The sequence below is a fragment of the Coenobita brevimanus genome, chromosome 44 (genome assembly GCF_032717465.1).
Source record: "Coenobita brevimanus isolate Jiangsu-jjx chromosome 44, ASM3271746v2, whole genome shotgun sequence".
Taxonomy (NCBI): Eukaryota; Metazoa; Arthropoda; class Malacostraca; order Decapoda; family Coenobitidae; genus Coenobita; species Coenobita brevimanus.
Genome location: NC_136997.1, coordinates 49584099 through 49607686, shown reverse-complemented (window position 1 = coordinate 49607686; position 23588 = coordinate 49584099). Strand labels below are relative to the sequence as shown.

General features: G+C 40.5%; 1 protein-coding gene across 1 annotated transcript; it reads right to left on the bottom strand.

The window, feature by feature from the left end:
* Positions 1–152: 152 nt before the first annotated feature.
* Psa (puromycin-sensitive aminopeptidase) lies at positions 153–23588 on the bottom strand. The gene is made up of 15 exons (XM_080271150.1): positions 23444–23588; positions 22548–22789; positions 20839–20989; positions 19592–19738; positions 18733–18883; positions 17992–18140; positions 17120–17389; positions 14282–14513; positions 12962–13127; positions 12401–12506; positions 11531–11750; positions 9022–9221; positions 7640–7747; positions 5180–5302; positions 153–4902 (listed from the first exon to the last, which is right to left on the bottom strand). The coding sequence occupies exons 1-15, from the start codon at positions 23564–23566 to the stop codon at positions 4687–4689; spliced, it is 2604 nt and encodes an 867-aa protein (XP_080127276.1). The 5' UTR covers positions 23567–23588; the 3' UTR covers positions 153–4686.

Below are 23588 nucleotides of genomic sequence, written 5' to 3'. Positions count from 1 at the left end.
ACCTAGTGGTGTAGTAAGAAGGAAGCCACCCCCAGCCACTTCTAAAGTATGCCTGGCCACCCCAAATTTCTGGGCAATATCCCTGGGCAGAATTGATGAAGGCACAAAGGGAGAGGTAAATAATAAAAATTATTTAGGTTAATGATCCTTGATTTAATAAAAAAATACCCAATTTGTCAACTGTCTTATACATGAAATTGGAACAATGTTCAGTACATGAGTCAAACCCACAAGTAAAGAACAAATTTCATGAAATCAGGAAGAATCTGAAATAATAATAATAATAAAAAAAATAAAAATAAAAGTGCTTAATCCTGTCAGGATCATCAGTAAATTTCTCAATGCTCTTCAGACTATAATACATGTTTTTTATATTTCATTATCATCATCTTTTTCTCACCTAAGGATGGGGTGAATGTGAACAGGAGAGCTCTGTATGATACAGTAAAACCCTAAATGTAAATTATAACTGATATTTCACTAAAAATGATAGGTGATTAGATGAATTATAAGCAACCTTGTAACATCTTGGTATACTAGTAGGTGAAGTAAGCTCTTGTTCAAAGAGATATGGCTTATTTTTATTTTTTGTTCTCTAACTTTTTTATAATTCTCCTTACAGATAAAATTCTTTTGTTCTTTTTTCCCTTTTGTTCAATCAACATTCTTATCAAGTAAAAGAAACAAACTTGCATCTCAGCACACCAAAAATCCATTTAATGCTGCATAATTATATACTAAATCTTTCATATAAACTAATTCTTGACATATAAATTTACTATCATCCTTGTACAGTAATACTTTTAACCCTTTCACTGCTATGTAGGAACAAATGCATAATGCCAGATTCTAAAATCTGATTAGTTGACAGAAAATGGAACTGCCTGTGAATGAAAAGAATAACATCATCATCTCTGGACCTCCTTTCCCACCCAAGGGCAGGGTGAGGAAAAGAATAACCAAACCAAAATTACACATAAGTACTGCGCTTACTCTGAACCCAAGACTAAAACCCTGAACAAGGTAGAGAGATGGCGTATGTGAGGAGGGTGGTGTGTACAGTATTGGGAAGGGGTTGTTACTGGGAAGGGATAAAATTCATTATCATCTTGACCCTCTCTCCAACTGGAAGAGGGGGCAGGGTGGCTCATGGTAGAGTGCTTGACTCGAGATCATGAGGTTGAGAGTTCGCACCACGCCTGGGTGGCTACTCAGTTGGGAGAGGTAGCGCTTTCCTGTCACCTAGCACGGCTATATGATCTATCAAGGTCTAGCTCGGGGAATTTATATTCGTACTGGAAGATGGGGCGAGGTAAGATCCAGAAACAGGGAAAGAAAGCACAACAGCAGGATAGCAATAACACACACACATGCACACAAATAGGTTCATGTATTAGGGAGGATGATGTGTTGTGGAAAGTGGATGTTACTGCATATGAACAGAAATGCCACACTTGTACTGTACTTCTGTAGAAAAAGATGGAGAGTAGACATGAATTTTTTGTAAAGGTGGTAGGGTTGTGAAGAAAGCATATTACTGAGTAGGGACAAAACAGCATAGAGGTCCTTCTGTTGAGGACGTCCCACAGAATCTGGCATCAGGCAACAGACAAGCAGACTGACCTAATGTATCAATGGAGTGAAAATTTTTGTTCCAGTTTTACCTATTATCTGTACATTTAAACCTTTCAGCTTAAGGACATAATTTTTCTTTCATTTCTGCCACCGGATGATTTGATCCAACTCAAGGGAGATTTTCAAGTTGGAGGGGTTAAATGTAGCCTTCATTAACCCCTCTTGTATAAGGTTTTTCTGTACTTAAATAAAATCATCCTGAGGTGGCACTGAATAAAACACATGACATCCTCATATCCAAACTGACAACAGATTAATCCCTTTTGCATAATGAATTCTTTGAAAAATGTTCTGGCACAAACCTGATAATTCTACTCAGCATAGGAAAGACAGTCTTGGGGCTGAAGTAGATGAACTGAACAAAACATGAGGAAATTGTACAAAGCAGTCTAAGTAAGGGGTGAGTTCAAGATCACACAGTATTTTCCACTCAATTGTTGCTGCATTTTGGGAGGGATTGGCAAATTAGCTTTCAAAGCAGCAACAGTGATCTGCAATGGGCAATTTTTCTGTTGTATAATGTGGACTTAGCCATACCTCCAGACAATTTAATTTAGCTTAGGAAAACCCACTCATATCTGAAGTTATAGCTTTAAGGTTATATGTAACCACCTCCTGAAAAAACAAATGAATAAAATAAAAATCCTAAGCTGAACAAAGTCATCTAATGGAAGCAGGAATAAAGATAATAATACATAAGTAAAAAAATTGGTATCAACAATAAACATCAAAAGATGCTGAAGATAATGTTTGGAGATACTTTTTAGTTTCCTTAAGATTTTGGCCCTGATATTACCTGTACTGTAGTGATATGGCAACAATTCAAAAGGGGATGACTTCTTAATTGTATATAAACTGATGGGATTCTGATAGACTTCTTTGACTAAAATTGTCTTCTATTGATTAAAGTGGTACAAACAGGCATGAATGTAGCCAACTAATATGGATTTTAAATAAAATATTAGGATAATTTGCAACATGGACACTAGCATACATAAAATTCCCTATGAGACCATCATATGGCATTAAGTCTTTCAGTGGTTGAGGTCATTTAAGAATTTAATCCTGGCTGAAACCAAATAATATTTCAATCACGGGAAATTCCCATTAGTGACAGGGATTGCACTGAAAGGCTTTCACACTTTCTCACGTCTTAGAGCAAACTGTAAATAAATGGCGCTTAATAAAATGGCAAGTGAATGTAGAGAAGAAAAACATATTTACATAACCCAAACAAAGCTATGCTTTCTCTTAATCTCTTCAGCACAATAAAGTTTCATATATTACTCTTCCTACATTTAACTATTTTATTTAGCTTATGAGACCCTTCATAGTGAATGAGTTAAGAAACCCCTATACAGAAACTGGGCACTGAACAGGTTGTTTTTGTTGAACAACTCCAGTCTGTCTGTTTGAAGAGACCCATCTGCCACAGGCGAGCAACTGCCCCTGTGGGGTCATCCCACATTGTTGGGGTCATCCCACAGAGTAAAACAATGTTCCCTTGTGGCAGACAGTACCTTGCCACAGCAAGGTGTAGGGAAAAGCATGGGGGTTTGGTTTGGCTCACTGAACAAGTGATGGTTATTAATAAGCTGGCACTTTAATCACATGTGAGTACCACTTAATTACTTGTAACAGCTGAGAAAAATAAACCTTGCAAGTGTAATAAGACTTGTAACACTGGGTCATATTCAAGTCAGCTTCTCCCATATAGCCTGGAGATGTTCTTTTTATTCTTGCTATTTCCTGAAAATGTTACTGAGTTACTGACAAGATTTTAGACTGACTGGGTTAGATGAAACCTTAATATATGCCTTACAATGTCAGAGGCCCTTCCAGTTTAATGCAATTATCTGGTAATAGAAAAAAAGTCACCCAAATTCTCTTCCTTCATTATTTATTCTATATATTACATCTTTTTATCTCCTTGTATTACCATGAGACACAGTTTAGCTGACAATGAAGACCTTTGTACAGTATTTTATTTCAATTTGCTACGGCCAATTTTTCTTCCCCCTTCAGCTTGCTGAAACTCACACAACCAGAGGATTTACATGTTTATGCATAACCTTTTCAACAGCGAGGAATAGATACAGCCTTCATTAACCTCTTTCAAAGATTATGTTTTGTTCTTGCTATCAATGGACAATGTTAACAAGATGAGGTGAGACTTCCCTAACTGGAGGGGTTAGGTGTAGCTAACACCAACCCATTTCAATACAAGATCCTTGGTGAACTGAATAAAATTGCTTGGTAATGGGAAGAGCAAATAATAAGAAAGATGCCACTCAACTGTACATGTTATGGTAATACAACCCAGGGGCGATGGGACCAAACACTTACTACCTTAATTTACAAACAGACATAAACATACTTATATATTTATAAAATAAATAAAAATAAAAATCACCTTTCAGGTATTCAGATTCTGGCTATCAATTACCACTGAATAAATAATCTGCACATTACAGTATAATAAAATTTTTCCTACATGTACTATTAGTATTCTCTCTTTGTTATTTAAAATAAAAAAACTGTTCAACACTACAGGTTTGTTCTAAGGAAGAGTACTGCCCCTCATTTATGGCCATTATATTAAAACCAAGTGTTCAAAGGTGTAATCAAGTCACCTAATATTTCATGGCCCAAAAGTTTGATGGTCACTTATGAAACATCTGTAACTGTTAGCTGTGATCAACCTGCATCCCACACTACTCAATGCAGCCAGCAATGATATGGAAGGGATATGGCCTGTTCTATCATAATCACATGTTTCAGAAATTTTTGGCAAACAATGGGGACTTGATCATACCTTCATGCTATCAGTTTTAACCCGTTGAATCCAGTGAGATATTTTTTATTCTATTCTTGCTATCTCCTGACAATTTTTTTCAAGCTTTGGAGAGACTATCTTTCATGATGGGTTAGAAAGCATTAATAAACCCCTTCACTAATAAGCTCCTTCCCAAGTTAAATAAAACTGCCTGGAGATAGCACGAAAGATATGAAAAATAACATCACCAGATGGGAACAGATTATAATGTGGGTTTAGAGCTGGAGGTCAGTGAGGTACTTCTTGATGGCTTGCTGGTCCCGGTTAAGCCAGGCAGCGTTAAGTCTGATGGTCTCAAGGCTCTGCTGGACTGTGCGCTCAGTGCCAGGGATCTGCCGCTCACGGAAGAACGTCTCCACCTCCCTTGCCATGTCTTCACTGGCAAAGTTCTCGGTGATGTACTTGATCAGCCGAGTCACAAGGTACCCTCCCTGGATGAATGCCAGAATTTATACATCAATGATAATAAAGATAAATAAAATACACTGCTGATTATGGCATTTTTTCCCCCCAGTCTGAAAAGTATCTCTAACCTCTTTCAGCTTGTGTGAAATGGATTACAATATAATAACTGACATCAGGTTCAATTGTTACATAAGTATATAAGGTACATGTATATAAAAGATAAATACTGTATTACACTACATATACGGTACACAGATGGCAAATACTGTATTATGTAGCTCTTACTTATTCTTGGACTTATACCTCATATCTATCCACCAGTTCCTGATGATGGGTTTTGAAGAAAGCCCAAGCAGCAGAACGGCCGGGTGCAGTCATGGCAACGCTGATTATCACAAAAATTGTATCCTGGTTCCGCACTTCACTCTGAATACATAACACTACATCAGTACAATAATAAGGACAAAGATACACAGCATACAAGATATTCACTTACAAACTTTTTCTTTTAACTGATCCCAAATTACAGTAACCACATGGAAAAATTATGAGTATCCATCTATCCATCATCCAATCCTATGTCACCCCATAAAGAGCGTAGGAGCCTGGGGCTAGGCAAGTTGGTACTGACATTTAAGATGTCAGTGACCAGCCTCACTCATCCCTGAATGGCATTATGTGCGCAATAAACCCCAACCACCCCTTGGATATAAACCTACACTGGCTCAATCTGACTGGAGCACCTTAATTACCCACTAAACCAACAGGTGAGTATTTTAATCTAAATCACTTTTGTCATTAACACAAAGGAGAATACCACATTTGATTATTGATATTTTTTCCTAAATCATATCCTAGACCTTACAAAAATTAAAAGGATTTTTTCTGGGGAAAAAAAAAAAAAAAAAAAAAAAAAAAAAAAAAAAACTTCCATAGGGAGCCATATGGACATTGTGCTTTTACTTTACTGGCAGTATGGCAGTTTGAAAAAAAAAAAATAATGAAAATAAAAAAAATAAAGCATTTATATATAAATACAGTACATGCATTTTGTACAGCAGTGTTCTACGATGCATGGTCCCATTCAAGTTCCCTCAACCACAGCTTAACTTGTTTTTCCTTGGACATTTAGCAGGGGCTGTCCTTTCACATTAAGGCCTATACTGAACTACACCCAGTTACTGTCACACATTCCCTCCACTCATCCAAACCATCTTAGCTTACCATATGCAACAGTTCACTACCACACTCAGTGCTTAAATGTCCTCTTATACTTGCACATGTTTTATCAGTGCAACATTATACACTATCACTTCATCGCACTTAAAAATGAATGCATGTTCCTCTGTTACTGCCCATGTTTCACTATAATACAGAACCATACTTTGCATACAGGAAGCATAATGATTCCCTTTCACACTCTGAGTGTATTTTTCACTGCTGGTAAGGGCAACAACTCTCATTTTCTTCCAATCACCTCCATAGGCGGATCTAGACGGCTATTTGGGGGGAGAGGAGCAAGAAAGGGGTGCCATAGACAGCTATTCTGGGGGGGGGGGCAAGCATGAAAGGGGCGCCAAAGACGGCTGTTCTGGGGGGTGGGTGGGAACAAGCAAGAAAGGGGCGCCATAGACAGCTATTCTGGGGGTGGGTGGGAACAAGCACGAAAGGGGCGCCAAAGACGGCTATTCTGGGGGTGGGTGGGAACAAGCAAGAAAGGGGCACCACAGACAGCTATTCTGGGGGGGAAGGAGGCAAGCAAGAAAGGGGCACCCGCTAGTAGCCAGCTTATTTAAATTTTCACTACTTATTACGTATACAGTATATCTAATTTTTATGAGTAACTTTTGGAAGGTTAGGTTAGACATACAGTGAATGTTTTCTATAGGAAAACGTTCACTAACGTCCCCATTTCCACACACACACACAAACACATGTATTAAAAGAGACTGTGTGTGCAGCATCTATATGTCTGGGCGAGGGTGAGGTGCCCGACGCCTCTTCTTGCCTATGGCCCTAAGAGTTGAAAGGAACAAGAGGCGCAGTAAACAACTGGAAGGAATTACAGAGGGGTGCCAACATACCTCCTGGGGGGTGCCATGGCCCCAAATGCCCCCTCCCCTATATCTGCCAGTGATCACCTGCCAGTTCACACAACTGAGCTACCCTCTTTATCATCCCCTACTCTAATCATATCCCCCAAGTAGCAAAACTCAATATACATAAAAACCACATCTACCACAGTTAATGCACACAGTCTCCTTTGTATACGGCACACCTTACAATAGGTTATACCTTGAAATTTATCTTTCACATCACCACATCTCGTAAGTACCCGCCCACAAACACCACAAAAGATCTAGTTACCTCAACCCCTTTCCTGCATAATACATAAGGCCAATAACCTCTCTCTACCAATAAGTCTCTGTCCACCCTCCTAACGATAAACTTTGTCCCCCCCGTTGTTACTCTCAAAGTCTTAGATTGCTTACCCTCCCACACAAATTTCACGGCAACCCATGGGAATTTTTTTTTTTCTCAAAAACTTGTTGTCTAAGGATGAAGATAGTTATACGCAAAAATAACACAAAAACTCACATCATAAAATTAAATGAATGACCTGCAAGCAACTGTAAGCTGATAAGATTACCAATTTACCAATGCTGTAGGCTGCAATATATGCAATGAGTAACAATGAGCATTATCACACAAGGTAACGGGACTTGAAAGTAAAATAAATAAATAGGAGTGTGTCATACATACAGACATGGCGAACTGGAGTACACGCTGTATGAGGTTGGGGTCTCTGGTGGCACCGAGGGACCGAGAAATGCGATCCTTTTCCTCATGTAGGTCAGCTTCTCGGTACAGCTACAGGTAAAGTGAGGCAGAAACAGTGTTATGGCATGAATGATCAGGAAATCTGCATGATCAGTACTTCCTCATTAAAACCCTTCACCTATTTCTCCTATCTTTCGTGTCACTACTTATTCCTTTTCTTTCTTTTCAGGTGGCTTTACATTGAGTGACAAGCCAAATGGTTTCCTGTAAGCCAAGAAACCATTTACAAAGCTGGGTGGTAACCATATAACCAAACCATACGTGCTCCCTACGTGTCAACAAGTGGGTTGGTGGAGGGTTGGTGCCCCTCCCTGTAAAACAACTAACTCGGTGTCAAATGGCTACCCTTTACGGGATTATGGTGTCTGGCATTAGATAGATAGATAGACTACCAATTTAGTGTTCTAGACATATTTCCAAAGACAAATAAAATTATCTGGAGGTAGCAAGAATAAACTTGTACTGTACTTTATGTCACCTGATTCAAGGAGCTAATACTATAGATTTTCTCCTAAAAGCTAGTGTTATGCAAACTCATATTCAAAGGTGCATGCAACCATGAAAAGGCATGCAATATTCAGATAAAGTTAATCTCTGGTACTTCTATCTGCATGTATGTTTTTGTTGTTCCTGTTGTGACTCCTGGCTCATCTGAACATGAACCTATTGGACTGCAGGCTGAAGCTGCTCTTTTCCTGTAGTTCACCATCCTCTTTTTGGGTATGAGGAGGGAGCTACGGAACATTTGTGGAGCAGCCAGCTCTTCAGTGCCATTAGCTGAAGGCATCCCTCTCTAGCAATGTATTAAATGCTAAGAGTCCATAATCTGTATGAAATAAGAATTGGTTTACCAAGATAAATGCTAGTGTGAGCTATTTCAACCTTGACTATTATACATTCACCTTTCATTCACTATTTCATAATAATATCAGCAGTTCTTGTCATAAGCCAGGGATGTGTTTCAAAATATCACAACTTTTCCATATTCTATATTTAGGGGACACCAAAAAGGTTGTTTTGGAGACATCAGTTTAACTAACCAATCAATTTATTGGTAATTTACAAAGTACTGGCACTTAAAAAACAGAATTACTGCACTCTACAAGATATTTAGAAAAAATAACCACTGCCTCTACCTTCTGCATCTGTTCATTTATCATCTCATCAGCCTGAGCCATAACTGTCTTGTATAAATATGAATGCAGATCGAACAATATATCTAAACTAATTTACATGCACCTTTCCTTCCTATTTCATGTACTGTTGATGCAGCTTAGAGAGAAAGAGAAAAAATGCCTGTGTACCTTGAGCATCTGTTCATATGTCTTCTCATCCGCCTGTGCCACAACTGTCTTGTATACTGGTGAGCGTAGGTCAGCTGGCAGTGTGGTGGTGTGTGCTACATGTGCTGCCAGGCGCTTCCGAGCTTCAGCCACCACTTGCTCATCCCCATACAGGCCAAGTTGACCCAGCACAAGTGACCGCAATAGTGTGTCAAGGTGTTCTGAGGATTGGGTACGGGAGGTGAGAGAATTACAACACAAGTTGCTAATATATTAACGGCAACACTTCATAGATATGCTGTACTGCACAAGTGACTGATACACTGTACTGGGTCTTCCCAGAGAAAGACTTGACTTTCAGAAGCATATAAAACTTATCAGTGTCCTGTAATTTTGCTCAAAGATTCAGTACATGAGTCACCATAGTGTATTCAAACAAATGCTTTGGCATACAAAGAACAAACGATCAAAGGACAAAAACAGCCACTTGGTGGTTTGAGACCAAATCTCTAAATGCTGCCTACTATTTTGTGGATTTGGAGAAGGCATCTGATGTTGGACAGTGGGTGGAGTCAAGTGAGGAGTTTACAATGATGGTGGCTGTGTATCAGGTAGCTGTTTTGAGCCTCCCTTCATCACAGGATTTCAGTTTGTACGATTTCAGGTTGCTCGCCATATACAACAGATATCATGCAAGAAGGACATGGTTCTTAAGTGTCATGATGAGTTTTGCTGTTTATGGGACACGATTAAAATGAAGAGGAAATGCACAGCTTAGTTCAGTTACAACAGTCAGTAATGCGTGGAAGATGTAATGAGAGCAACTGCTCCCACTGACAATGAAATGAATCTGATTTAGGAAACTTTATGTTCACTGTTTGCAGTGTGATGATGTATGGTAGTGAAAAATGGGTCATAACAGAAGGCCAATGTCTGCAGAATTTAATTAATGAGAATGACTAGGTGGTTTTGTACTACCACACTGAGGTATGATAAAAAAAAGGTGCAAATATAAGACAGTGTTATGGCACTGAATGTGCTGGTGATGTGCATGGCCAGGTTGGGGTGGTTTGGGTATATGGAGTGAATATATGAAAAGTTAAAGCGGGAGTGGTTGCAGTTCAAGGCCATAAACAGGTATGGAGATCTCAGTCTTGGTTCACTAAGGCCCTGTTCACACAAGTCGTTTTTAAACGCGGCATCTACACCAGGGAAATGCGGCGGTAGATGCCGTGTTTCCCTGGCAGAAATAGTCAACCATATGAAAACCTCGAACTGCTGAACAAACACACAGTAGGAAGGGAAATGTCAGATCGCGCGTTTGGACCACCGGTTGAGAAAAAGGTGCGGTAGCGTGTGTACAGTCTAATACATTACCACTGTCTTTGCTAATGTGCATTTGAAAATGCCTCGTGTGAACAGGGCCTAACCCATGCCAATGAACAGAAATTTGTGAAATTTTAGAGAGAATTTCAATGCCATCCACCCATCATCCAATCCTATGTAGCCCCACGAGGAGTGAAGAAGCCCGGGGTTAGGCAAGTTGGTCCTGACAATTAGGATGAGAGTGACCAGCCTCACTCATCCCTGAGTGGCATAACATGAGCAATGAACACCAACCACCCCTTGGATATAAACCAACACAGGCTCAATCTGACTGGAGCACCTTAATTACCTACAAAACTACCAAGCGCCATAATTTTGTTATATGGCTACCATCCAGAATAGTAAATGGTTTCCTGGCATACAGGAAACCATTTGGCTTGTCACTCGGTGTACAGTCAACCATAGGCAGAAGGATGAGGAAAGAATGAAGGAAAGAATGACAGAAGAGGGAGTATAAAGTCACCCATAGGCTGAAGGAAGAGGAAAGAATGAAGGAAGGAAAGATGGAAGAGGAAGCAAGAAAGAGAGGAAAGGGCAGACACCAAAAGCAGCAGTATACTGAGTGAGTGGATGGTGAGCGCTCCCACCTGCCACAGAAATTTTATAAATATACTGGACTTATAGCACCTTTTTCCTTATCCTTGGCTATGTTATGATAAAATTCATCACTCCAAATGTGTAAGTGTGTGGTAGGTTTTAAAGAGCTCATCAATCTAACATTTTATAAAAGACTGCGGGGAGTGAAAAATAGTGTGCTAAACATTCAACAAAATAAGCACTGCTTTTACAATGTGATTTTCATATCATTATCTTTCTGATATTAAGAATACTGTAAGAATGAAAGCTGAAAAATCCTCATCCTGTCTATTTCTTTTTCACATACTGTGCCTAATGATGGGGTGACAATAAAAATCCATTAGTGTTTATCTGTTGTTCCTGTTGTTGTGGCCCCAGGTTCATCAGGATGAGAACTTAGTGGACTACAAGCTAAAGTTGCCCTTTTCCTGTAGTTCACCATCCGTTTCTCAGGGGACAGGGGAGAAGGTGAAGGTCATTTGCATTACTGAGCCTGAGAAGACTGGTTATATACCACCATATGAAGGTGATCCCACTCTAGCACCTAAGTTCATTTATAATTACTCACTCTCTCCTGGCTTAGCCTCCCAGCCAAGCTTCTGTCCAATCCGAGAGAAGAGATGTCGAACAAAGGCAGCAAAGGCAGGATGGAAGTCAGTGTGAGACAGGAGCTGGTTAAGTCTGGCTACACAGTTATGCACTGCTGACCACACAGTGAAGTCATGCTCATCTTCAAAAGCACGCAGCACCTTCAGAACCTCCACGGTGCTCGTGTGTCCGGCTTGAACCTGAGGATATATTGAGGAAAGTTCAGTGCATTAAGATGGTGAATGTGGTTACTGCAGCAACCCCAAGGTCATCTGAACATGAACCCACTGAACTGTGGAAACTAGCCACTTCATCCAATCACTCCCGGAAGTTTTTTGCTGAAGGCCTGACTGTGCTGTGCATGAGTTGTGTAAAAAGTATGTTGATGAAGTATATTAACCATTTTAGTCAGATGCTGTCTATTTGTAATACTACCTTGCTGCTATTAGACAATTTTATTAAGCTTAAAAAGAGTTCCTTGGTTCTGAAGTGATTAGCAGTGGTTGCATCTGACAGCTCCAATTCAAAAAGTCTATGCTACTTAACTGAAACTGGCAGGAGATACAAAGAGTAAAATTAATATGATATACCAGGCTGATGGGATTAAATAAAACAGTGCCTGAGCTGGGCCAGATTACTGGAGTAACTCCTGCCTGATTCACTGCTTATGAATGGATATGAAACTCATTTTTTATCTCTCTCTCTCTTTACTCAGCTGTCCAAAGCACTTCTGGCAATACATTTTAAGATGTCCACATGAATTTCCATTTACAAACTAATTAACCCTATGATATTTATTTCACAGAGAACAGATAGGCCAGCTACAAAGAACCATCAGTGAAGGCCTTACCATTGAGAAGAGATCATTGAAGACACCCAAACGGTCAAGAGGAGGGAGGCATTTGTCCTGTATGGCTGGAATCAGTTGTGTCAACATCTCCGGTGGGTACTGGGTTCTGTTCAAGATGCCAAGGAAAGAGGGAACTCATTATAGTGTACTGTTTTTAAACTGAGATCCCTAACCTCTTTCAAATAATATGATGACCATATATAGCCAGACCGGAAGGCTAATTTGACTACAGCATGTATTTTCTATCCTAGTGACAACCCCTAATCCCTTCTAGCTAAGTGATGGTTAAGTGTAGGCAGATGGAAGACCCAGTCTGACTATAATGCTTTTTTTTCTTTTCATCCTGATGAGGACCCTAACTCCTTTCAGCTTAACTGATGGCCAAGTGTAGTCACACTAGATGCCTGACTTGAATAGTGAACAAAAAGACTCATTTCTACCTCATAACTAAGGCTCACTGAATTTCATGCACCCATGACTTAGTACAGTATTCATGCTGTGGAAGTGGCTCAGTTCTATCAGGTGAAAACAAACCGACTATAGGGAGACCTGAACATTTACCTGTAGTATCCGACAGTGCCAGGGTTAAGCTTGACCCAAGTGGCTTCAGACACTCCCTCCAACACCACCTGTACTGAGCGCCTCTCCAGCAGCACTTCCTGTGCTACTTTGGAAGGATTTTGTTGTGTTGAGATGCTTACTGGCACCATCCACTGGCTACTGTCATCTGGCAAGGAAACAGGGGGAAAAATGTCAGGCCAGCTGCCGAGGATGAAAGGCTTTGATCTGACTGACTGATGAAACTGATCCTGGCAGCACAAAAGCAAAAGTTATTGTCATCATACAGAAAAAAGAAATCACTGACTAAATTTAAACCACTAAAATTTCACACATTAAAACTAAAACTGATTAATGAAAAGTGTTTCAACAACAAAGGAGCTGTCCCCTCCAATCACATACAACTTTTTCCCTCACACAGCACCATTTCCTGCCTGAAATCTGAAGATCATCAGTGAGCATCACCAAGACTGAGATAGTTAGTACCATACTGACAAGGGGAGCTGACAATGACAGGGAGAATAACAGAGAAATATATAAATGGCAGTTACTGAATTATAAACAGAACCATGACACAACATTGTAAAACGACTCTATATATGTATACGGTAACGTTATAAATTATGGCTATGCTGTGTACTAGTGGCTGTACCCCTAGAAAGAGCTGAGGAGTGAGGGGAGTGCAAAATAAATGTTGTGGTTACACTCCATTTAACCACACCATCATTCTACTGACCTCCCCATCCAAAAAATGAAGCACATACGTACCAGTACAAGCAACTCACACGATAAAACAAGAAAGATCCATTGTCTGACTTCTTGTTAATATGGCTCTTCTATAAATATCACATTAAGCAGCTAGATGTTATATTTTAAACAATAATTTAACTGGAAATAAAAGACTGACTAAAAATAGTGTATAATTACAATACATGGGTTCAGCAGGCCTTCTGTTACACCTTCCTGACAAAAAGAAGCACCTGACCTTTCAGTAGGGGAAATCCCAAGGCAGGAATAAGATTATTACAACATAAAATACACCAGAATAGAAGTTTACATACATTATTTACATTATCATAAGCAAGAGGATGAGATGGAGGGATGGGGTGGAGAGGTATATGAGAGAGGGGGGTGTGAGTTGGGAGCAGGGCAGTGAAATGGCAGGGGACAGGGCGACTTGGAGGCGATTTGTTTGTGGCCACCCCAAACGGGATTGAGGCGTCTGGCAATAGATAGATAGATAGAAGATATACTTATGTCACATACACTCTCCTAATCATTCTCCATCCTCTCTACCAAAGAAAATTACAAAATTCTACGTACCTGTGGATCCATCAGCAAGGAACCTCTGCTGTGTGAGGGTAAGGACTCGGTTATTCCCATCCTGATGAGATTTGACAGTAATCATTGGGAATCCTGTCTGTTTTGTCCAAGTGCTCATCACCTCAGCCACGGGTTTGCTGGACGCTTCACTCAGCGCTGCCCAGAGGTCCTCAGTGTAGGTGTTGGCGTACTGATGCCGTGTCAGGTATTTGTTCATTCCAACTCGAAAGTCCTAAAAGCAAAATATCATCATCACCATCATCCAACAGGAAAATATTAGAAAATGACACATCATCACAGACATCATCCAACTACAGTAGAAAGTCCTAGAAAATGAAACATAATTTTCACCTAATCATTAACCCTGCTCAGGTAGAGCTGGGTCTGAGAGACCCATACCCTGTCCCATTTTCTAGTTCATTAACTTCTAAATACCCGGGGGCCCTGTTCTTCTCAGTAGCTTCCTAACATTGTGTATCCATGCAAGGGGTGAGGGAGGTACTTCAAACACTTTCTCCGGTTCCGCAGTATAAGGGTATGTGAGTATAAGCTGGGGTTGTGAGACCCACGTCTACCTGAGGTGTGTGAGGTGTGTGAGATTTTTTGTTCTCCCTGACTGCAGATATAAATGCAGTGTCTGGCAGCCCCTCTTCACATCACGAAGCACCATTCTATACCAAGCTTTGGAACCACTCAAGCAACTATTTAGAATTTTTTTTCATCATCCTATCCTACATCGCTCCACGAGGGGTGTAGGAGCCCAGGGCTAGGCAAGTTGGTCCTTGCATTTAAGATGACAGAGACCAGCCTCACTCATCCCTGAATTGCATTAAGTGAGCAATATAACCCAACCACCTCTTGAATATAAACCTTCACCGGCTCAATCCGATTGGAGTGCCGTAATTACCCACTAAACCACCAGGCACCAAAAATTTGGTTATATGGTTACCACCCAGCGTAGTAAATGGTTTCCTGGTGTACAGGAAACCATTTGGCTTGTCACTCAGTGTAGAGTCACCCACAGGCAGAAGGAAGAGGAAAGAATGAAGGAAAGAAAGACAGAAGAGGAAGTGTAAAGTCACCCGCAAGCTGAAGCACAAGGAGAGAATGAAGGAAAGAAAGACAGAGGAGAATGGAGGAAAGAAGGATGGAGGAGAGGAAAGGGCAGACACTCAAGAGCAGCACTACATCGAGTGAGTGGATGGTGAGCACCTCCACCTACCACATTCAGATTTTTTAAATAATTTTCTTATAGAAGGCCAAAATTTATTTACTGTTTTTTCTAAAGTTTATTTTTTATTTTTTCAAAAATTTCTCAAAAATATAAAAAGAAATGAACAGTTCATTTTTTTTACATGTTTGTGTTGCAGAAACATTAAATATGTTACTCTATTTTCTGTACTGGAATAAAGGAAACATGAACATTTTTCCCGAATTTTTATATTTTTGGGTCGAGAGATCCATGTCTACCTCCTATGCAACACGCACTGACATCTACCTGAGCAAGGTTAAATTCAAAAGTTCTAGAAAGTGAAATACAATCATCTTAAAAATCATTCTGACGTTTATGCCCACCTAAAGATGGGGTGGGGTAATGTTTACAAGGCATGCCAAGAGAAAGCACAAGGGGAAAATATCAACAGCATATCCAATAATATAAGCCAGCAACTTATCACTCACCATTCAAGCTCCAAAAATCTCATTCCATATCACATGTCTAATCATCAACATATACTAGGTACTAGGTATTTATTTTTCCTTTCTAGATGTGCTTTATATTCCCAGCCAGATAGTCAGTCTGCTGACTCCTTCAGTTCTCTCACCTTAGCCCCATAACTTGCTTTCTCACAGTCTTTTACCATTTTAGCCATCTTCTTCCTGGTTTATGATGTCTCTTTCCACCTTTAAAATCACCTGCATCCTTTTCACCATCCTATTTACATCCTCTCTCGATACGATCATTTCATCTAGGCATACTCTCACCAGCCTCACATTCAATAGTCCTCCTTAATCCATGTCTTTTATGATTATTATTATTTCTTACCCTACGTACTCTACCAAATTCTCACACTTTTATGTTAATGTGGGCAGCAACACACCATCGTGCAATCCTCTTGCAGCCTTCAGAATTAAATTCATCGTCATCCTTAACTAGATTCCCACCTTAAGATGAACTGAGGCATGATCATGAAAAAAGAGATTCCCACCTTAAGATGAACTGAAGCATGATCATGAAAAAAGAGAAAGTATAACAGGGGAAAACTATCAAGAGAATGCCTCGTGAAACGAACGACACAACCATTCACAAATCATTCAAGTCCCAGAATTCTGCCTCCACCTCACAATAGATGCCTGGAAGATAGGACAGTCTCATAATCTTAAATGGTCTGGACTATGATACCCTAGCCTCAGATTCTCTGACATATGGTACTTAGTCCCACAAGGGTCAAAATGGGTAATACAGGATTGACTGTTTGTTGTTGTGGCCCTAAGTTCATCAAGACAAGAACCCAGTGGACAGCATGAAACTGGTCACCTAAGTTGGTGCTTCCAGAGATCTGTTCAGGTAATGCTGAAGGATTATCTGTATCTGTAAAGTGAGAAGCATGAAATGAACAAGTATGGTGTGATGTGGATGCTGAATTACAGCAACAGCATAGCAGATATCCTGTGAGATGTATTTTGCAATAACACTAAAACAAGGGAAGGTTATGGCTACATTGTAGTATAGTTAGGTGCACTTGCATCTCGCTGGAAAGGGCAGTTCTTCTGGGATGAATGTCTGGTGGTGTGTTCACTGGCTACTGACATAAAGCAATCATTTTCTCCAAGACAAACCTTATCTCCTAGGTAGCAGTGCAGCATGCGGATAACAGATGCACCCTTGCTGTAAGAGATGTCATCAAATATTTCATCCACTTCCGAAGGATGTCCAACAGGGACCTCGATGGGGTGAGAGTTTTTGAGGCAGTCCAGCTCCAGGGCTCGCACGTATGTGTTGGTCACAAACTGAGTCCAGATGTCATACTCAGGGAAGAGGTGGTCAACACACAGGAATTCCACAAATGTTGCATAACCCTCATTCAACCATAGATGTGTCCACCATTCCTGTTGGGGCAAACAGAACTTATGTGTATTTTTGCAACTGAGAGGGACAGACCATTTACCAATAAATTCTTGCTCATGAATTATGTACTCTCTTTTCATTCATTCATCATCTAAAACACTGTTGCCCCATGTGAAGCGTAGCAGCCCGGGGCTAGGCAAGTTGGTCCTGACATTTAAGATGAGAGTGACCAGCATCACTCATCCCTGAGTGGCATTACGTGAGCAATAAAACCCAACCTCCCCTTGGAATTAAACCTGCACTGGCCCAATCCAACTGGAGTGCCATGATTACCCACTAAACCACCAGGTGCCATAATTTGGTTATCTGGTTACAATCCTGCATAATAAATGGTTTCCTGGTGTACAGGAAACCAATTGGCTTGTCACTCAGTGTAGAGGCACTCACAGACAGAAGGAAGAGGAACAAGTGAAGGAAACAAAGACATAGGAGGAAAGAAGGAAGGAAGGGAGGAAAGGGCAAGCATCCGAGAGCAGCGCTACATCGAGTGAGTGGACTCTCCCTATTTCTTATATATTATAGGCTACACGGCACCCCAAACCCTCACACCCACATCATATAAACTAAATAAGATGTAGCATACCATTGTGACAAGATTACCAAACCACTGGTGTGCCAACTCGTGGCCCACAACTAGGGCAATCCACTGGCGCTGGCTGGCACTGGTGTTGTGTGGGTCCACCAGCAAGCATGTCTCTCGGTATGTCACCAGACCCCAGTTCTCCATTGCTCCTGTATGCAACACAGAGTACAATGCATATATAAAACAAGGAAGAAAACTGTCATATGGGACATAACTAGATTTTGAATAATCATCATCATTACCCATCCCCGCCCCAGAGGGGCTCGGGGTATTGTTCTCACTCGGTTGGTCTGTCTGTCTGTCCGTTAACAACTTTACGTGAAAAATACTGGCATGATTTTGATTAAACTTACAGGGCTGATGGGACTATGACCTTCTGATCACTTGATTAAATTTTGGGCCAAATTGGGCCAATGCCCAGGCTACAGGCCCCCCTCCCCCTCAGAAAAAAAAAAGCCATAACTCCTTTAAAATTCGCCATATCGACATGAAACTAAAACCTAAATGTGCATCTTTCAAATCTGCATCCTATTACATTCTCACCCTACACTCTTCAGTGCCTTCCACACCTGCACCCACGTAAAGCACTGAGTGGGACACAAATTGATTTATCCAGCTCAATGGCTGGCAAGAATAAATACATAAAATATGTTAATTCAAAGGGTTAAAGTCTAATACTAAATAAAGGGTTTAGTACAGTAGGGATCATGTGAGGTAAACAATAAGTGGATACCAACTTACCTACTGAGAAGTCAGCAATAGCAATGAGGTCCATCTTGGGGAGAGGGTAGGCAATATTAAAGTACTCCTTGTAGTATGGCAGTACTTTTGTTGCCACCTCCAGAGCAAACCTGCCTTGCTCCTGCTTCCCTACTGGTGTGTACACTCGTACCTGTTTGTAGAAGTAAAAATAAAATACGCAATCCTGACCTGCCCTGACCTACATTAACATAACGGTAATCTAGCCTAACTGCAACTGCATAATGAGATAAAAAAAATAGTGTGTGCATAACTTTAGCAACTGAAAATTTTATTCAATTTAGGATAAACTTTTTTGAACAGGAGGGATTAAATATAGACTAAACAAAGGCTGACAATAAAGGAGGCCTTTCCTACACTGAATAAACTTACCTGGCAGCTGCAAGCATAACTAAAAAGGACATGTTAATCTCTACTTTCAGCCCAGGTAACCGTGCTAACTGGGATTTCGAACAAGAACTGACATTCTGAACAATATTTTCATTTCAAGGTACATTTGGTGCAACTGGGGTTCAAATAAAGAATGCAGACTTATAATATCCAAATACATGGAGCACTGTCCACAGCTGGTAATCATGTGACTGGCCCCTCAGCCAAGAAAAAATTCGTGCCAGTTGTAAGTTAACCTTTCTGTAGTACCTTGTGTACAGGTACCGGTAGTAAGAAATGTTGGACAAAATGAATCATCATGATAGTAATACTCCCTAACTTATTGTATCCTAATGCCAAAAGAGGTGTCTTCAAATACACTCCTTGTTTTACCTTTAGGCCATCAGTGGTGTCTCCAAAAATGCACTCTCTAATCTACTGTACCTTTATGCCATAAGAACTTCAATAATACCCTTATGCCATCAGAGGAGGTGTCTTCCACATAATCATATTCTCCCACCACCACAGCCACCAGGTATGTTGACATGAGGGGTGTCCGGGCAAACTTCACCACAATCAAGTTGGAGTCAGATTCGTGGGTTTCCCGGGAGATCTCAGGCTGGGGGAAAGGGACAGCTGTAATGTGAAAGGGTATTAACTCTCTCATGGTTGAGTCAACTCTAGTACACATGGTCCTCACTAGCTATAAGAAAAGGATGTACAGTATTTCAAATTATCATAACAACAATTAGTCTCCCATAGATAGAATAACTCCAGGGCATGTGATCTTCATTATAATTAAAGGATATTTTTAAAAATATCACAACTTTCTCCAAACACCTTAATCTTGACCAACTCAGACTTAACTAGGGAATTCACCTGATTTAATCCGGATATACTCAGTAGCTACTTCAATCCAGATTAGGTTACATTAAGTTAGGATAACAATGGATGCCTGGAAGAACAATATATGGGAAATATGGAAAGCAATAACTAGAAACATCCATCATTAAAAAAAAAAAAAGTGGAAAACAATGAGGAGAATCAACAGGTAAAGTATTTTTGCTACTTAAACATGCATCTCCCTATTTCTCAAGTGCATTAGATAGTTTATCTTAGAAATGAAGTGGCACTAGTGTGTTACCATGATAAATGGCTTATACTCTGCCATATCACTACAGTTCCCTGCAACTTAATTAACTCCATCACCACAATACATTTGTTCTGCATTTCTATCTCTCACAAAGAGCTTGGTTACTCATGATTAATTTAGAGCAAATATGGTCTACCATAATGTTATGTACAGATGGTAATTCTGGATATTAACATACATATAATATTAACACTGTACAATCTCAATTCATTAACTGATAGAGGGTCAGTGTACAACTCAAGTATCCAGTGTGGGGCACCAAGTTACCATGGGATGCAGTATATCTCATTGAGAGAGTGAGTTTCCAGTCTAAATAGATGGATACACTTAGGTAATCCCATTTAAATGGAAAATTTGTGAAAGGAAGCTGACTGGGATCAGTGGGGAGCAGGAGATGGAACCAAATAAAAGAGGTAAAGCAATAAATGCACAAAAAGAAGGACTCAAAGACTGGTTGGACAGAAGGGTTGATTAAAAAAAAAAAGGAGAAAAAGTGTGTAGAAAGCATACATATACATGTGCAAGGGTGCATTTGTGTGTGTAAAATAGTGGTGTGGCTACCATACCATATTAGAGAGAGGGACACGGTCATGTGGCACCACCAAGGTAATGTCAAATGTGGCCTTGAGTGCAGGTTCATCCCAGCAGGGGAAGCAGCGACGGGCATCAGTGGCCTCAAACTGTGTCACAGCAGAGTAGCGCTCCTCACCATTCTCCCTGGACAATCACATGCAAATACATTACTACAATGATTAGCATGAAAGAGAAAGGACGTAATACATCATGGATGGGGTTATATGTACATACTATGCTTAACATGAAGAGTGGGATGTGCGATAATACATGGACAGGTTTACAGTGTCCTGCTTAACCCATGTGGCCTGGTGGCATCTTTGTTTCCTTTCTTTTGGTTGCCAAACAGATAATTTGATACAGTTTAGAGGTTAATGATGGCTGTATCTTCTCTGTTTTTGTGATCCAAAGCTCATCTGAAATGTGGACCTGGTGAACTGTGAGCTTAAAATGCTCTTCTGCAGCCAACCACCCTTCTTTCGAGGGATAGGGATGGAGATCGTTTCGTTTCGTTTTTAAAGGCTCCAACATGCTTGCAAGTGTCGGCCTTGGTCACCTAATGGCGGCTCTCCACGCTGCACGATCCATTGCAGCCTCCCTCTTCAGTCCCTTAACCCTAAGGTCACACTTAATGACCTCGTCCCATGTCTTTCTCGGTCTACCCCTCATAACCCCACCCTCAATATTAACACTTCTCACCTTCCTCACCCAATTATCATCCCCCATCCTCTCCACATGTCCAAACCACCTCAATCTACCTCTCCTCATCACAACACCAATACACTCCAGTCCCATCCTACCTCTCAACTCTTCCATTGTTTATATACCAAGGAGGAAGAACTACATGGTTATAAGCATGAAAGCATCTCTCTCCAGCACCAGACTGTATCTTCCTACTCCCATTCACAGAGTCTCTCAACAGCTATATAACATCCTCCAGAGGCAGCTAAAACTGGAGAAATGAAGAAGAAGAAAAAAAAAAAAGGCCACAAGCTGAAGTGGTAAGTCAGCAATTGTTGTTCAAAAACCCAAGTCAGTTTGGCTGAGTAGATTCATCACTGCAAGTAAGCAGCAGACCCTCCTGGGTCATCCTGTCCAGTGAACTGATATTCCCTTACAGCTCACAGTGCCTTGCCACACTGAGGTGCAGGGAAAAGCGTGGAGGTTTCATTCCTAGAAGGATGTTCCATTTGTGTCTCTCCACCCAACAGGGGCACCACAGTAGGCTCCACTTCACCCCATAATTTTGGTTATATGGTTGCCACTCAGTATTGAAAATGATTTCCTGGGTTACATAAAACCATCAGGTTTGTCACTCAGTGCAGAGCCACCTGAAGTGGAAAGAAGAGGAACAAAAGTGACAGGATGGAAAGAGAGGACAGCATGTAAAGAGACAGAATGGGAAAGGGGAAGGAAATAGTGCGCAGTACTACATCAAGTGAATGGATGAGGGTTACCAACACCTACTGCCTGCAGCTGAGTAAAGCAAAAAAAAAATAAAAAATAGCCATTTTTTTTTCAGACTACTTGTGGCAATTCTTACAGGTACTTGTGCCATTTGTTAGATTACTTATCGTATACTGCCTTTTACTGAGTACTTATGTCATTTCTTACAGCGGACTTATGCTTATGGAGCACTTATAGCTACCATACCATTCCTTATACAGTACTGTACTGATGCTGTTTCTTACAGGGTACTTACGCTGTGTATTTGCTGCGATACATGCCCTTCATCTTATCATTTAACTCGCCACTGAAGGACATGCAGAGAGTGGCAGGCCCAGCTGGCAGGGGTCGCTCGAAGGTGAGAGTAGCAGTTTCTGTGGAAGGGGACATGTCTGTGGAGGCTGGCTTCACCACCTCACCATCGCTCAGCTTCAAACTTATGTCACGCAGGGTAAGCTCCAGTGTGTTGAACTTTATCTCACGAGTGGCTTCTTTGATCTGCGAAAAAAAGTAAGGTACAGAATTATCAGTGCTTAAGTTGGCAATGAAAGCTTTCCATTTGCAAGGAAAATGTAGTTAGAACCATTTATAGGTGTAACAGCAGATACAAGGAGGAGGGTGACTGATGGTGAGATGCCAGTACTGTATGTAAAGACAAGTACAAAAACTGAGTGACTCAAATCATAAATACCCTCTCATGATAGTTCCCAGAAGAAAGCAAGCCATCAAGGATTCTGAAAGATAAATATATAGCTATAGCTATTAAAGGTCAATACATATTACCCCAATCTTGTACAGATATAAAAAAACAATAAAGATATGTACAGTAGCTAAAAAAAATAAGGATCTGATGGGGAAAGTCCAACAACTTCCAAAATTACACAATCATTTAGTTATACCATGGGGAAATATTATGGTCTTGCAAAACTAAATTAGGTTCTAAGTGCTTGTTAATCAAAACATGACATACTGTAAGTATAGGAAAAAAAAAATGATGCTACAAATAGCCATATGGCACCCTCACACGAGTGGACGAACAACCACGTCCCAGCAGCTATTGCCAATGGTCTCATACTGTTTCATACAGAGAATGTACATACTTTTTTTTTAGCTACTGTATAAGCCAAAATTTAACTGTAAATGACTTCTTACATCAAGTGAGACTTCTTCACAGCCCTGGAAGATGCACTTGACCAAATTAGGCTGAAGTGTGATGCTGTAGTGAGTTGGCCGCACTGTTCCTGGCAGGCGTTCAAAAGGTTTTGGCTCCGGCATTTTGATGAGGAATGTGCGTCAC

Bases quoted from the DNA above. Each gene is read 5' to 3' on its own strand.
- Psa (XM_080271150.1), bottom strand. From the start codon at position 23,566: ATGCCGGAGCCAAAACCTTTTGAACGCCTGCCAGGAACAGTGCGGCCA. The intron at 22,790-23,443 runs GTAAGAAGTCAT...TTTTTTTCGCAG, and splicing joins GTGAAGAAGTCTCACTTGAT to ATCAAAGAAGCCACTCGTGA. The intron at 11,751-12,400 runs GTAAGGCCTTCA...ATATATCCTCAG, and splicing joins TCAATGATCTCTTCTCAATG to GTTCAAGCCGGACACACGAG.